This window comes from Ornithodoros turicata, chromosome 6, assembly GCF_037126465.1.
Source record: "Ornithodoros turicata isolate Travis chromosome 6, ASM3712646v1, whole genome shotgun sequence".
Classification (NCBI taxonomy): domain Eukaryota; kingdom Metazoa; phylum Arthropoda; class Arachnida; order Ixodida; family Argasidae; genus Ornithodoros; species Ornithodoros turicata.
This window is the reverse complement of record NC_088206.1, coordinates 68633467-68649453: the sequence shown is the minus strand read 5'-3', so window position 1 is coordinate 68649453 and position 15987 is coordinate 68633467. Positions and strand designations below refer to the sequence as shown.

The 15987-nt window shown below is 47.5% G+C and overlaps 2 protein-coding genes across 4 annotated transcripts; both read right to left on the bottom strand.

Moving 5' to 3' along the window:
- Positions 1 to 3021: 3021 nt before the first annotated feature.
- LOC135398272 (uncharacterized) lies at positions 3022 to 8949 on the bottom strand. 3 transcript variants are annotated; one of them, XM_064629692.1, is made up of 5 exons: positions 8795 to 8949; positions 8035 to 8232; positions 6970 to 7242; positions 5184 to 5545; positions 3022 to 3245 (listed from the first exon to the last, which is right to left on the bottom strand). In XM_064629692.1, the coding sequence occupies exons 2-5, from the start codon at positions 8209 to 8211 to the stop codon at positions 3185 to 3187; spliced, it is 873 nt and encodes a 290-aa protein (XP_064485762.1). In that variant the 5' UTR covers positions 8212 to 8232; positions 8795 to 8949; the 3' UTR covers positions 3022 to 3184. The 3 variants fall into 3 exon arrangements, with proteins under 3 accessions (XP_064485762.1, XP_064485761.1, XP_064485763.1); XM_064629691.1 differs by having other exon boundaries at positions 5184 to 5554; positions 8795 to 8947; XM_064629693.1 differs by having other exon boundaries at positions 3159 to 3245; positions 5158 to 5554; positions 8795 to 8947.
- Positions 8950 to 9220: 271 nt separating this feature from the next.
- Positions 9221 to 11316, bottom strand: LOC135398271 (uncharacterized). The gene is made up of 2 exons (XM_064629690.1): positions 11042 to 11316; positions 9221 to 10420 (listed from the first exon to the last, which is right to left on the bottom strand). Exons 1-2 carry the CDS (start codon positions 11109 to 11111, stop codon positions 9762 to 9764), a joined length of 729 nt encoding a protein of 242 aa, XP_064485760.1. The 5' UTR covers positions 11112 to 11316; the 3' UTR covers positions 9221 to 9761.
- Positions 11317 to 15987: the final 4671 nt, after the last annotated feature.

Here is a 15987-nt window from a genome sequence, read left to right as displayed (position 1 = left end):
TGGAGTTTCTCCTTGGTGTTCTTCTGACGCTTTCAGCAAATGTTTCCTTAGAAGTCTGCCCAGGACGCACATTCCCCAAGGGCGTTAGAGCATGACGTTGCTCGCCGACAGCGGCGACCCCTTTCAGCATCAATTTCATGACAAACTGTGGCACACATCTGCGTAGATAAATTTAAAATGAAATATATTCCCGAATTTTAGTAGAGTCCTCTCAATGTGACTCTGTTCGTGGATTGCTGCGCATCAGCATAAAAGGACGCAGTACTTTTATTTTCGAAATAGTATGTCGTTTGACGTTTAAATATGTCATTGTTGGAAGCCGATTGCCTTCCCCTATTTCCTCTATGATAACAAGTAAGCAGTTCCAGCAATGACAATTTACACCACATGACCCCTGATATTCAAGAACAGACGCGATGTAGCAGACGATAAGGCATGGCAGATCATGGAACCTCTATAAGCACGCAGTCTGTTTTATTTTTTTCCCCTTTTTTTCGCGGTGCCATTCTTTCGTTAAACGCAACCGAGTAGCCCGCGTGTGCCAAAATTCAGGAACCCTTTCAAAGTGTGTTGACACAAGGCAGCGGTTCACGCAAAGCAAAGGGAGGTTTTTGGCATCGTTCCGCCAAGTAGTGTCGTCTGCTACGGCGGCCGTCTGCCTCGCTTTGACGGACGTTTCCGAGAACTCACGTGAGCCGCTCTTTCGGGGCTTTGTTTGTTGCTTTCAGCTCCCGTTCCCGCTGTTGCAAGAAATTTTTCGTAACACGCACAGTTTTTGGAAAGGAACAAATAAAATAATCGGAAGTCGTCGGTGTTTGTGACCTTCTGCTTAAGAGGGGCAACATTTTGGTTTACTTGTATGGCTTGGCATTCTGCTGCGAGCATAAATATAAACCCTCATTCGGTCTTTGTTTGCCACAACCCCCTGTGAATTTCGAGTAAACCTGCTTCAAAATTTACTGTATTACTTTCGAGATTGGACCTATAGTGCGCTTGACTTAATATAGCCCATCACGTGAGTACCGCACCATTCAAAGTTCACCGCAAGTCTGACAGGTATCGAACCATGTTGCTTACTGTGCTATTCGCAGCCCTTCCTGAATTTCCCTCCAGTTCCATTTTCCAGTTCCCCTCTCCCCCGCCGAGCAACATGCCTCTATCCCGGAAGGTCAGCAGTTAAACTGGGCTACTATACATATTACTGTACCATATGTACAGGAAGAAAATGGTGTCTCTAGATGAAATACAGGGAGAGTCTACTGTAGCGACATCACGTTGCACTTGCCTTTGCCTCTCAGCTACAGGCAATGCGTGATACGTAATTTCTCATCGTGTAAACAGATACATTAGAAAACAACAGCATAGTTCTTTCGACACAATCCAGTACTTTTTATCCTCTCTCCAGTGGAAAGAGCAGGTCAGTAAACATTCCCTTCGACCACGCAAGTGCTTCCTCCATAAGAAACCTCAACCAACGTCACTCACCTCCACAAATAAACCCCTCTTCCTGTAGCAGCTGATTTCGCCCGTATTGCGCTCCCTCTCCCGGCCACTGTTGCGCGATCAGCTGATGGCGTCAGCGCGAGGGTGCCAACTGCGCCACGCGCCCTGCAAGCCATCGGCCCTGCCAGCTGCGGCCCATCGAGGACGGCCGCTCCGGCAGACACATCAGATCATCAACCACCATGGACTTATTCATCCAGACTTTCGGTCCGGGCCGTCACACCTACCGTCCATTCCCTGGAGACGCGAGGTCCAGTCACCAACTCCCGGAATTACAGGACCTCTGCCGAGACGTCATCGTAGGACTGGTCACGTTGTCGCGGATCAAGACGTGGTCCGCCCTGCCACCGTTTCTACGTAAGCGGCTCACCACTCTGAGCACGCAGGATTTCGTCGAGTTGGAGTGTGCTCCGTTCAAGGACGGTTTTGGTTCTTACATCTGCCACATGTCCCTGTCGTACCGTGTCAGGTGCGTCCTGGATGACGTCGAGTACATGGCGGTCCACGTGACCACGAGGGACGTCCCGGAGTCTTCTTGGAGGTGGATGAACCTGACGCATTCGAACTTGATGTGTGTGCACGCGTTGGCGATTGATCCGAAGACTTCAAACGTGTATCTCATCATGGACGTGCCGGACGCGTCCCTCGAGAGCCTGGAGACATTTTTGCTGTCGAAAGGATTGTGTTTTCCGGAGTACTTCCTGTGGAAGGTGGCCCAGCAGTTATCGTCTGTGATCATGCATGCGGAGCAGCACGGACTGTCCTTCTTCATGTTCGACCTTAAAGACGTGTACTTCGCACGAGGTAATCTGAAGCTGAACAACGGACTGACCGGCAAGTCGTGGTTCGATGCAGTGTCGCCTTTGCGCAGCAGACTGTCCGTGTCCTGGCTGTATTACAGAGACAAAATCCAGAAAGAGTACAGTACAGTGATGTTCACCAGGCATCTAGGGCTCGTCCTAACCAAGCTGGCCAGCATAGCTCTGGTCGACCTAAGGAAGCAGAAGGTGGCAGAGGACGGTGACTTCTACATGTCGTTGGACGGGTTCCGACCCGTCGTACCTGAAGGAGCTACGACGTATTCTTCGGACTTTTTTGACATGTTAGTGTCGCTGCATTCCACAAACCCTGATCCGCTAAGTACTGTCTACCGTAAAGCTACGTCCATGATGCACGTTTTGAGGACAAAGGGGGTCCTGAACAGTCATAAACACGTTCGACGTAGCAAAGCCTGCACGCAACTGAACTCCTTATAACCAATGTGATACAGTACGCCAGCTCGAAACGCTGGGCGACTGCTTTTTGTTCAGCTCTCTTCTATACATGTCAGCCCGCCAAAAAATCCCACAATGCCCAGTATTAACTCAGTTGGAAGACAAAACTTTCGACTGCAATAAAAATGTGTTTAATGAATCCTGTCGTGGCAGTAGATATGACAATTTTTATCGTTATTGAGTACCCAGAGGACGTAGCATTATTAGTCGAGTCCCCACAAAAAAAGATGCGAAAACACATCAGTACATGATGAGCGACCTGTCTGGCTTTATGGTTAGCAAGTGATCTCGTTAATAAATCGTCGGTAACAAGCGAAGCGAGCGAAACATTCGCAGAACGGGAATTTTTTTCTAGAAGGCAGTGGCGATGCCATTATCAAAGCCGGCGAGTTCGTCGACTTCTGGAATCAATCCAAGGAGGACGACGACATGCTGTACCTGGGCTCCATTCTTTCGCCTTCAGTGGCCCTGTCACAAAAAGTGATCTGTTACTGTTCAGCAAGGTCCATCTTGCAGCACGCACAATATTATGACTCATGGGATGCCATTAAACCTGGTGGCCTGTTGTTAGGAAACGCGGAAAGGTATGAAAAGGCAATGGTCGTCCACACACACGGGCTCCAACATGTTCAACACTGTTCTTGGTGATTAGGTGAAGTATGATAACGGACGATCTCGTGGGCCTGAGAGAGCGCTCTATGGGCTGCTTTCTTCCAGAGATTAAAGGAAGACTCCGCACCAAAAGCGTGTGTTGAGGTAGACATCAATCCGTGCCGTATAATAGTTCAGTGAATACAATTTCACATCCCCAAGTGGCACAGATAATTAGAAAAATAATATTTTCCTTTGGGTGATTAGGCGCTCCTCCAGGGAAAAGCAGTCCAGCAACACTGGACTTCATCTCACCGGTATTCCTCGTGTACGGCTTCCTGTAGGTTTTGCTTTTACCACTGGCGAATAGTTTTGGAACGAAATCCAGGAAGGGGGCAGATGACTGGTCATCCATGTGGCACGAAGCAGTAACAAAGCGCATGCCCGAAAAACAGCCGGTGGCCCACAGGAGTCTACAGGTGACGTCACGCATGGTACAGGAGGTAGGAGTGAGAACCTTCAGAAGTTTCGGTTTCGTTTTGCGCTTCTCAGCTCTTTTGGCAACTAATGGAGTCGCCGACTGCCAAACCAACTGTATTTCTAACTTCGGAAGAACGCATCGAACTTATTTACGCATCTATTATAATAGTTTCGGATCGTCCTGGAGTCTCCCTTTAACTCAAATGGTGGAACGTTTTCCTCAAGTCAGTACACCCTGTCGTGCCTGCTAAACAGATCTGAAACGGGTCAGCCGTATAACACTCCGGTAAGGACATTGTCCCGCAATTGGCTCTCCCCGGACAAACCTTCCACTACATCTATATCGCTTCAGGAAGGGCCTATGATAAATGAAACCCATCAAAATGACAGTGGAATAAAAAGGACGACGACACAGTAGATGCTGTGACGTCGCCCTCTTTGTCCCACTCTTATTTTGGAAGCCCTTATTCTTCAAGACCTGCGACGGGCTACCGGAACTGCATATACAATGCTCCTGCAACAAGATTCGCCGCTTTGCCTAGAGTCACTACACTTCACTACACACACACACTAGAGAGCTACACTTCAGAGTATCGACACTGAGGCAAAAGGGCGCCACGTTTAAGTAACGAAATGGTTTTGGCACGTTGGTAAGAATCAGCCATAAGTTATAAGTGCAAAAGACAGGGACAGAAGGAATTGGACACGAACAAGCCATGGCAAACTATGGCAACAAACATTGCGCTAGGGCGCCATGTTGTTTCCATTTTACATCCAGCGCCGGCCATGGAGGGTTCTTCGAATTGTTGGTTAACTTCATCTTCATCTATTTCTGCTGCAAAAGTGGAGGAGGGGCTGGAGGTCAACGGAAAACAACGTGGCGGCTCGAACTCGCCCGTTTTGCCTCTGTGACGATACTCTGAAGCGTAGCTTATGTAGTGATACAGATAAAATGGTTAAAAAGCAAGCGAGCTGGTGGCTAAGATCCATGACGAAAACCCGAGACTGGGAAAAAGACGAAAAACAGACGACACAACACAAAGTCTCAAACACAGCTAAAGTTTAATGGACAACCGCACACTTTTAACACATCAGGTGGGGGAGGAGGGACAGTGCAAAAGGCTCGCCTTTCGCACTGTCCCTCCTCCCCCACCTGATGTGTTAAAAGTGTGCGGTTGTCCATTAAACTTTAGCTGTGTTTGAGACTTTGTGTTGTGTCGTCTGTTTTTCGTCTTTTTCCCAGTCTCGGGTTTTCGTCATGGATCTTATGTAGTGACTCTAGCTTTGCCAAAACGGAGGCATCACTTACCAGACCATGTTTGGTAGGATCCTCACCTTCCTTCCTGTTGCCGTTCCTCGACGCTCTGTACGGTCTCAATGCTGGTTTTCTTCCTCTTCCGCTCCGTCGGTCGGCACGAACCCGAAGACCCAGGACTCGATCCTTCGCCATCCTTCTGCGCCAGTGTTACGCACTGAGCTTCTTCTGCGGTACTTCCTCCAACGGTGCTGGGCGCACCAATGGTCGTCGTTGACAAAGACAACTTGACAGCTTCCGAAAGTTGTCTCGCGGCGCCGTTTGACGGGACCGCGTCGGCCGACAAGGTAGCCTTGGACGCCGCGTGGGTCGTCAGGGAGTCCTCAGACGTGCCGTCGTCGAAGAGGTCGGTGCAGAGGAGTAAATGGTCTTCTAACGGGTCCTGGAAGGACTATGGAAAGGCTATTAAAGGCTATTGAGTCGAGCCACCGCGTGTCTCACTGCGTGAAGCAGTGCGTGTCACTTGCTGCGTAAAATTCCCAGCGCAGGGCCATTTTCTCGTACGCGGAGCAGCGCACCTATACGCAAAGGTCATATGAGCACGTCTATCACACTGCGCGTGATAGACGTGCATGCGCAGTAGCCATAATAAAAGCGAATAATGGCTGAATGAATGAATGAATGAATCTTTACATGTTTTCTTAGTTTTTGCACGGAACGTTAAAAATATTGAGTAGATTGGCACGTAAGGTGAGTCAGCCTATATGTGTGGCGACATGCTGCACGTGCACTCTTAAAACTGAACTTCACCGCATAGCACGCTCTTAGCCAACCATCATCTCGAATGATATCGTTATCTGCCCTGATTTGTTGAAAACCGGAGGCGTACGCCTTTTTTGTGACACTTATGCTGTTCATAATTGTCACAGAAAAGGCGTACGCCTCCCATTTTCAACAAATCAGGGTAGATAACGATATCATTCGAGATGATGGTTGGCTAAGAGCGTGCCATGCGGTGAAGTTCATTTTTAAGAGTGTGCTGCTGGGTACACTCTTAAAAATGAACTTCACCGCAGAGCACGCTCCTAGCCAACCATCACCTTAAAAGGTATCGTTATATGCCCTGATTTCTTGAAAACGGGAGGCGTACGCCTATTCTGTGACAATTATGAACCGCATAAATGTCACAAAAAAGGCGTACGCCTCCCGTTTTCAGCAAATCAGGGCATATAACGATACCATTAAAGGTGATGGTTGGCTAGCGTGCTATGTGGTGAAGTTCATTTTTAAGAGTGTAGGACTGCGGATATACGACCACCTGGACCACCTTTCGACCAATCGCGTTTTGTGTTTTTAATGTCTCAACCTCGCTTCAAATGCGCTATGTATATGTCACAAAAAGAAAAAAAATAATGAGTCATGTAGTGGCGCTCTGTTCGTGGAACATCTAGGGGTATAGGGTGCCCAGATGGCTCTGAGGGTGCCTGAATAGTAGCTCCCTCTGTGTAGGGTGAAGTCACCCTTTGCAGAAGGCAATAGCGAACGCCTAAAGTCGCCATTTTGAAGCCCACTTGCACTCACCGTGCATGAATGTTGTGTTCTGGTTTCACCCACTTTTTTCAAACCTTTGCTGTTATGTATTTACTCAACTCCAAAATGCAGTGTACGGCTACACCTTTGTGAGCGCGTCGCGAAAAGTGCGTGGGCGTCAAGATGGCGGAAATCAATAATCGTAGCTGACGACGCGGTTGTCTCCACCCTACACGGAGGGAGCTAGTATTCAGGCACCCTAGGAACGTCCAAGGTGCTTGTGGAAAGAACTGGAACACAAGCTAACAGAGTCACGGGTAAGAAGGTATATGGCACCTGAAAAGACGTCGCTGAGCGCGGTGTCGTAACCTGAGGTAGGGGCGATGACGTCGAAGGCAAGAAACGTCTTGTGGACAAGATGGCGTCCAAAGAGGCAGACGACGTGGACGGCGTGACGCCGTCTGCTAGGGAACTGGCTCGACCTCCGCTCGGCAGCCATATGTCGGCCACGGCGTCGCTGTTCGCCGGCGTGCCTGGCGCACCGTCGACGATGTTCTTCAGCCGGGTGCGTTCCTTCTCCAGCGCTTGGTGCAGCTTCGCATTTTCCATCTATAGTGGTCGGAAGGAACACCGTCATGGATAGATAGAAAAGGCAGCAGAGGCAATATTTTCTTATTGTGCCACTGCAGGCTAAATCTCACATCCTCAATAGGCGTACCGAGAGGGGCAAAAGCAGCACCTGCCCCTTCCTTTCCTGGAGTTTCAATGGCCCTTGTGAAAACTGTGCACTTTGAATTCACAGGGCGGCATGATTTTTCTTTGATGTCATAATAAGGGACAACCGTGCAGACTGTAGCGTCTGTCTCCAGGAAAACAGGTGAGGGCGTTGCACGCTTTCCCCCTTCCCCTCTGGAAGCACTTTGTCCCCGCTAGTAAAAACGCTTGGGAGCGCCTATGTTCAGTATCCCTCAGTATTTATGCCACCACAACCACTTTTCTCACGTTGTATTCCGCCACATATTGTTTCTCTATAAGTGTAATTATATAATTAATTTCCAGTATGGAGAAGTACGACGTCATAACCTGCCACCCATCTGGCAACATTCCTCCAGTGCAACACCACTTAGAAATGAAGCCTGATCGCTTGAGCGACGTGACGTAACTATTAAGAGCCTGCCAATCACAACCATGCTTTCAGCGGTCATAACTATGGAGACGAGCCACCATCAGCCACATGAGAAGCCACTGGTAGCCAAAGCAAGCCTGCCATTTCAAAAGCGTCTGCGGCGATTGGCTGACATCTTGACTGGCTGCTGCCATTGGCGGAATAAGCAGACCTTCTGCATCTAGATGACGTTGTCCGAGATCGATTTCAGTCTCCATCCCCATAGTTGCCCTTACCCTGAGTGACGTAAGTCTGTTCGAGAGCATCTGGTTCTCGTCGTTGAGCGTGGTCATCTTCCGGCCGACCCTATCCAGTCGGATCCTCAACGCCCTGATTGCTGAACGCATGACCTTCATGCTGTCCGGAGGCTTGGGGCCAGCGCTGCCTCCACTTGTGGCCGTTGTTTGCTGCATCCTGCTTTGCTGCTCACACCCCTGTACAGAGCCAGATCCATCACGTCCAACGCGAGACTTTGCACAAATCAAGATCGAGTCACCTCCAGAGTTTTACGCGTAGGGAACATAGTGACGTACAATAGGAACAATCCGGGGTAGTTGGTATAGGTTCATGATGACGAATAGCAGCAAGAAGACAAGGACAGTTGAGTCTTCAGTTGAGAGTCTGCAGTCGTCCTATCTACTTCTACCCTGTCCTTGTCTTCTTGCTGCTATTCGTCAGCATGAACATAATGATGTAGTTGAATTGTTTAATTGCTGAGCACGGCATGCTCACACGGGCGAGTCTTCATAGGTTGCTACCCTGTTCATTACACTAGAACCCTATTAACGTGCCTACTACAACAGGAAGGTGGGCTAATTAGTGTGTTAGGCTATAGGCTGATAGTGTAGCTCTTGTGTCATCCTGTTCTGTCGTCTTTCGTGTCGTTGGCTCCGAAATTTTCGTTGTATTTTAATGTGGCGTCTGGTGTATTTGTGTAGTATTATTAATATAGAAGTGTCCACGGTCTTAGCGACTCATTGTGCTATATAAACTCACCTATAATATTTGGCTGTATCGGTGTCAGTAGGCAGCCGGACGGTTGGTAAACAAGGTCTTCGAAGCGTTAAAAATCACGCGATGAACTGTGCTGTGATGATGTCCACATGCTCGATGCCGATGATATTGGGGGTTCTTCTGTTCAAATGACTTTTGCGGCTTCACAGGGAAGCGTGTCTGACGTCATGGCACAGGTACTGGCCGTGATCCACCAAGGTTGGGCCCCTTTTTTATCTTTGCTTAAAGTGGACCTGGACTTTTGTGAACCGCTTGCGCGTGTTTTAGTTTGTTCTTGCATTTATCTTTTCGCAGTGGCATTGTTCTTCGGCAATCTTCGTAGAATTAATTGAAATATTACGTGACTATATTTCTTCACCGAGTAACCGCAGCTATATGCTATGGCACGGATATAAACACCAGTGACCAGTCAAATCAATATCAAGCAGTTTAATATGCAGCACTGTCTTCACGCAAACCCTAGGCGTAGACAGACACAGGAGTCATAAATGTCCCCACACTGTACATGGGAGGCTTTCAGGATAAACGAAACAATGACTTTGATAGCTGCACAACTATGCCCGCCATAGCACAACGCTGACAGAGCGTGTCTTTATTATTGTTTCATGAAAGCGAACTGCAAAATTAGGAACGCAAAAGAAAGTCCTCAAAGCAGAACAAGCGAATCTTCCATACTACCTTCACTCACAGCCATGCGTTCACATCTGGGATCAATCATCAAACACATCAATAAATCACATCGTGTCGGAAGGAATAGCCTCCACAATCATCACCATCGTCATCATCATCATCATCGCTGTCGTTTCCGGCGCCGTGACTCACACGGATGTGATGTTCATTAAGAAAAAAATGCTAGCTGAGACTCACACGGACTCACACAATGAGTCCTATACAGCTGCGTGCTTCAGTACAGCAGCTGATTACATACACCTACACAACAGACACAGACCTATCTCGCATGGGACCGCAACATGTCGACGATTATATCCTCCAGCATGGTCTCCACAGCATTCCTCCATGCTTTGCCGACCAGGTCCGGTATCAGGGCATTGACATTCGCGATCAACCGTTGACTCTCGACATCCGCGTCTGGAAGCCTGATTATGGTCGGCTCGTTGCTGACTACATGTACTTCAACCTTGTAACCGCTACCAGCATTCGACGCCCTCGCGCTCAATTTTGTGACAGTCCCCTCAATAACGGCCCTGGGCGAGAGGATGGTCGTCGTGGAATTCAGAGCGCACTGGCCCGAGAAAATGATCTTCAGCTCTTGCGACGTGGTCAGTCTGAAGAAAACCTCGGCGTCGCCAGTGTTGCAGACGCTCTCGACGGGTATGTCGAGGTTGAGGTGACTGAGGCCCTGGAAGTACATGCGGTGAATATTTACGCCGAGGGCTTCTGGAAGATTCTTGTAAGGTGGCTGGACAGACTGGTCCGTGAGGTCGAGCAAGGAACTGTTGACGACTCGAACGAGATCCGAGAGTTCCGTGGTGCAAGAGTTTGGGTTGTGGACCCTGGCGGTGGGGGAGGTTATCGGTGGGTTAGGACTGGTGGGGTGACTTGGGGTGACTTTGAGTGACGGCGTGGTTGGGGTACTTGAGTAGAAATCTGTGACAGAAGGGGATGGACCATAAGATATTTCTTCATTTGGTTGACAATGATCGACATAGACTATTCCTGATCAGCGCGTGTTCACTATGCTTGTTTCTATGCTTGTGCAGTATACTTGTTGTATAAAACTGTACCGGACGCCAGTTCAATACTAATGTAACCGGATCATAATAATGTCACCACGTAATGGGGAAGAGGTCATCCTTGGTAACTGACGATAGACCCCTATCATCATAGTAATATTTGTACATATGTGTGCACACAGTCATGTCGCAGATGTCTTGTGATCCATGTTGCTGCATTGATCACAGTCCAGGGCCCTTTCCGAAGTTTGCCTCATAAACAATTACTTGTTCGTAATAACAGGTAATTGGAATAGGTACGCGTTCCATTACCTATTATTACGGACAGATGCGTCCGTAATATGGCTAGCAGCATTTTCATCTATAGTATATAGGGAGAGTCCCATTCGTAAAAACAACTAATGCATGCTAAATAATTAGAATTAATTAATAGTTCTTTAATAATGCTTATTACTAACTTGTGTTCTTGCTAGCCTGGGCATTTACGATACATCGACATCTACAGAGTATTTAAGGTACCAAACTACAGCCTCACCTGTGGTGGAATCCGTTGCAGCACTAGATGTCCACACAGCAACGAAGATTATCAAGAAGGACGCCCTCATTGCTTATCCTATAACACCTATCGTCCACGTCTTCAGAACACACACTTATCCCTCCGTAGAACAAGACACCGCTAACGTAATTACCTGGAAAACATAAATTTCGAGAAGACGTACTTTTCGCTTAACGATTCTGCGGCGTTTCCGCGCGGCAACACCGTGACATACAAGCTCGCGCTGACGCGATGCTTTTTGCACTGTCTGTGCATGTGTAAACAAGGAAGCGTACTTTCGCCAGCCATATAAACACGGTTATGCTTGCTCATCGCGTAGTATTACATTAACGTCTGCAAGCGGCTCGTTTTTGAACGGGGGACCGTCAAAAGAGATACGACAGCGCGATCAAGTGCATTGATCCACTCAATGCGAAGACTAAAAACGCTCACTGCGGTCTGAATTTTGTGTTCTCCGAATCCCACGGAACTTACAATTGCGAATTACTTACAGTTGCGAATGACGTGTCTAAAGTAATGTTTTCCCAAAATGGTGTTCGTCTATTGTAACGCGGAACTGTCACTCAATTAATTTCTTGTTTTGATAAGTGTGACATTATAGGGTGTCCAATCTACAAACGCGTCTCGCAGCGATGCTATTCAAAGAACGATTTTCGTCGCCTTGCAGTAGTAGCTAGCGGTCTTCCAACGGGGGGCGGGGAGCGGGAGCACTAGCTGATGCTACAAGACAGACGTCAGAGGTCCTGAAGATGTCACGGAACTCTTGGAGATTCCGGAACCATACAGTCTTGTGGGTTGTTTGGGAAATTCGTGCACACCAGCAACGTTGCCATTTACATTTTACGTACTGAGTCTTTCCGCGAGGTCCATTTATAATATGAGATACAATAAGCGTAGTTTTTTAAAGCCGATAGCAGCCCTTTAAGTGTAATTAATTCACAGTTGCTGTGATGATTAGCTCTCCGAATGGCCTGCTGGAGAACAACCGACATCCAAAGACTGCACCAGGGGCGTAGCTGAGTATATACAGCTTCATCTTCATGCTGAAGAGTGGGACATGCTGAGTTAGAATCCTACTGCCGATTGTGCTGTCTCGTGTTTCCATGTGGGCTTTTCTGCAGGCTTTCCAGACAAGAAGCCCCGAAGCTGGCCCAGGATGTACACTGTCCCTCCTGTTTCCCACTTCTTCCCTCTGCTCTCTCTCTCTCTCTCTCTCTCTCTCTCTCCATTTATCCACATCCGTATACGTGACAGATGGCTGTAGTTTTCCTCCGCGGTGCTAAAATGCAATTCAAAACGATGAAAGATATGGAGGACTGTATATGAAGATACAAAACTGCCTTGACTGCATCAATAGTGACCGAGCTGATATGAGCGGAAGGTTTATTTTCCGTACAACTTTCGATGGTTCTTGATATCTTTCCCGCGCACTCTTAGAAATGAACTTCACCGCATAGCACGCTCCTAGCCAACGATAATCTCTAACGATACCGTTATCTGCCCTGATTTGTTGAAAACGGGAGGCGTACAGCCTTTTTTGTGACAATTATGAACAGCATAAGTGTCACAGAAAAGGCGTACGCCTCCCGTTTTCAACAAATCATGCAGGGCCGATATAACGGTATCATTAGAGATTATCGTTGGCTAGGAGCGTGCTATGCGGGAAAGTTCATTTTTAAGAGTGCGCTCTAAAAACAGAGCTTCACTGGATAGCACGCTGTGCGTCATCCATTGCCACGAATGTTAGGGTTATCGCTTCTGATTCGAGGAGAGAGAGGTGCGTACGCCTTTTTGTGGCAATTTGGATATATGGTAATTGCCACAAAAAGGCGTATGCCTCTGTCTCTCCTCGAATCAAAAGTAATAACCATATCATTCGCGGCAATGACTGGCACACTACGTGCTATGCGGTGAAGTTCTGCTTATAGACTGCAGTATCTTCTGGAATGAAAGCAGCCGAACCTTGGCAATACTTAGCAGTGGATGTATTCCAGCAGGTACGGTCGTTCGTAATGGAAGTTCACATGCCCTGATTGCTTTTTAGAATGAGTAGCCAACAACTTTCTAGCCTCCCAACATGAATTTGACCTGAACGGTTGCTTTCAGTTACATTGCTTTCAGTTTCAGTGCTACATGTATCATGTAGCACTTGATTGGCGATGTAAGTGATCTAAAATACGAGACGTAATGATTGACATAAACATTGACTCCTTTCTGCGTAAAATTTCGAGTTTCAGTTTTAAGAAGAACCTTAACCTTTATTGACACGAGCAGATGATCACGAGATTTACAGCAACATAGCAAGCATCGTATCAATGCCACCAAGATACAGAAAGTCTGCTCATTGCCTCCTCTGCCTCCTTCCTTAAAAGCATAAGAATTCGTCCGCTACCGCTATTCACCGTTCTGCGAATTCAAGAACTCGAAAACGACTGGAGCTCACCTGGAACCTTCAGACCTAAATATTGAGACAAAAAGCGCAAGACGTGTTCCAGAAAATCAGTTTTGAGAAAGATTGAGCCCGTTTTACGCTTTATTTTCAAGTTTTCCCATTTAGCACTCGGGGACGTTCAATCACAACTTGCAGACGACGGTATAGTTCGTCTTCATAGAAACGACCGCTAAAGGCGTGATTGGCTGCCGCCGTTGAAAACACGGTCCTGATTTGCTGACTCTTAATTGTTACGTCACGTCGACGAGTAAGCAAACTTTCTCTATCTAGGTGGTGTTGATCGTACACTGTTAACACGGAACTTCACCACATAGCACGCTCCTAGCCAACCATCATACCGAATGAGATCAGTCTGCGTCATGATTTGTTCAAAACAGGTCAAACCTCCTCTCATTTTCGACAAATCAATGCACAGAATGATATCATTCGGAATGGTGATTGGCTAGGAGCGTGCTACGTGGTGAAGTTCTGTTTTAAAGTGTACGGTGTCGTGTAGAGCGAATCGTTGCATGGTTTCGCAACGAATTCACGCAGTGGTCTTGGTATCTGATGACAGTTCACATGGAACGTAAACAGAGCACAGCGTAAGTAACCAAAGAACGGCTATGCCGTCATTGGAAGCTCCCTTTGAAATGTATCATATACATGACATTCTCGGGTCAACATTAACAAGCTCCCGCCTCAACTTCCGGTGCCATGAAGACTTCCGTCCTTCCACGGCAAAGGATGCTCGGAAGCAACCGCCATGTAGAATTATATCTTTCGCGTTCCTGATTTGTTGAAAACAGGAGGCGTACGCCTTTCTGTGGTAATTCGAATTGCCACAAAAAGGCGTATACGACCCTCTCTATATCAATCGGCGCCGTGGTTGGCGCAGAGCGTGCTTACAGTGAAACCACCACCACCACCACCGGATGTCTTTTTGGCACCAGACCGGAAGCGGTGAAAACGGCATGTATATATACCACACTGAGGAGTTGCACTGCAAGAACTGTTGAGGAGCAAGCACACTGGTACTCTAGATTGGGTACTATAGATGTTAGCCTCTATGTGAAGACATTTCTACTACTACCACATCACAAGGCCAAACTGAGGGCAGAGGCGCAAAATCTGTCGAAGTCTGGAAATGAGTTGAACTCAAGGTTTGGAATGTATACATGACATTCACGCGTAAACATACACAAGCCTTTCGTGTCACAAAGACTTGCGGTCCTTCCGCTACTAAGGATGCTCGGAACCAGCCACCGTGCAGAATGATAGCTTTCACTTTCCTCATTTGTTGAAAACGGGAGGCGTACGCCTCTTTGTGACAATTTGAATTGCTATAAAAAGGCGTATACGGCCCTCTCTCTCCTCAAATCAGAAGCGATAGCAGTATCAGTCGCCGTAGCGGTTGGCGCAGACCGTGTTCGCAGCGAAACCGGATGTCGTTTTGGCAACAAACCGGAAGCCGTGCAGAAGGGCATGTATTGTCTTGATTGGTTATTCTTGTTCATACCGTTAAAACGGCACACACACACAAAAGAAAGACAATAGAGAGTTTTAGCAGACCGTTGATAACGTGGCTTGCGTCGAACCGTATCAACCGGAACCAATCAGTTGACAAGATTCTGAGTCACGCACCACTGCGATTGGTTCCGATAGGCACGATAACCTTATCAACGGTATACTAGAACTCACTAATATCACATGAGTATATGGAGCTTCAGAACAACCATTTTATTTACACCTACAAGCTTGTACATCAGCGATCACAGAATTTTCATGTTTTTAGGAATTGCAGAAGTGGCTCTACATCCAAATATATACGCGGAAGGTACCCATGTATCACTCGTCCGATGTATACAAAAGTTTACGGAACGCCCTAGCGACGTAATCACTACCAGTGTGACAATTCCTGTGAACGTGTGAGAACGAGCTGCCCGCCCCGAGGGTTTCGCACTGAATAAAGACTACGCGTGTTCCGTAAACCTTTATACCGGGTGTTTCAGTTAAATCCCCGGGCTAAATAATTCGCGAACCGGTGCACCAATCGAATAACTTTCTTTTTTTACAAGTATCTGTGCAATACCGCCTACAAGATGCGCACCGCGTGAATGAGTGGGAGGCGCTCAATATTTAAATAAAAATCCAAATGAGCTTCGTGAAAAAAGCTAACTTCTAAAGCAGGGCGCCGTCGGCATTAAAATGGGTACTACCCCTTTTAGGACCTTCAGTGGACACCTTTTAGAGAAAAATCTGCCACCGAAGCGGGTCATTTGTTGCAGTAATTAATTGGTTTCGGTTTACGTATTTTTGTCGCGGCTGGTCGCGGCGAAGCGCAAAAGGACGTAATTCATCGGTGTAATTCATTGGTGTAAGGACGTAATTTATTGGTGGACATGGGAGTGAAAGAGTGTCCTTTTGCGCTTCACCGCGACCAGCCGCGACAAAAATATGTAAACCGAAACCAATTAATTACTGCAACAAATGA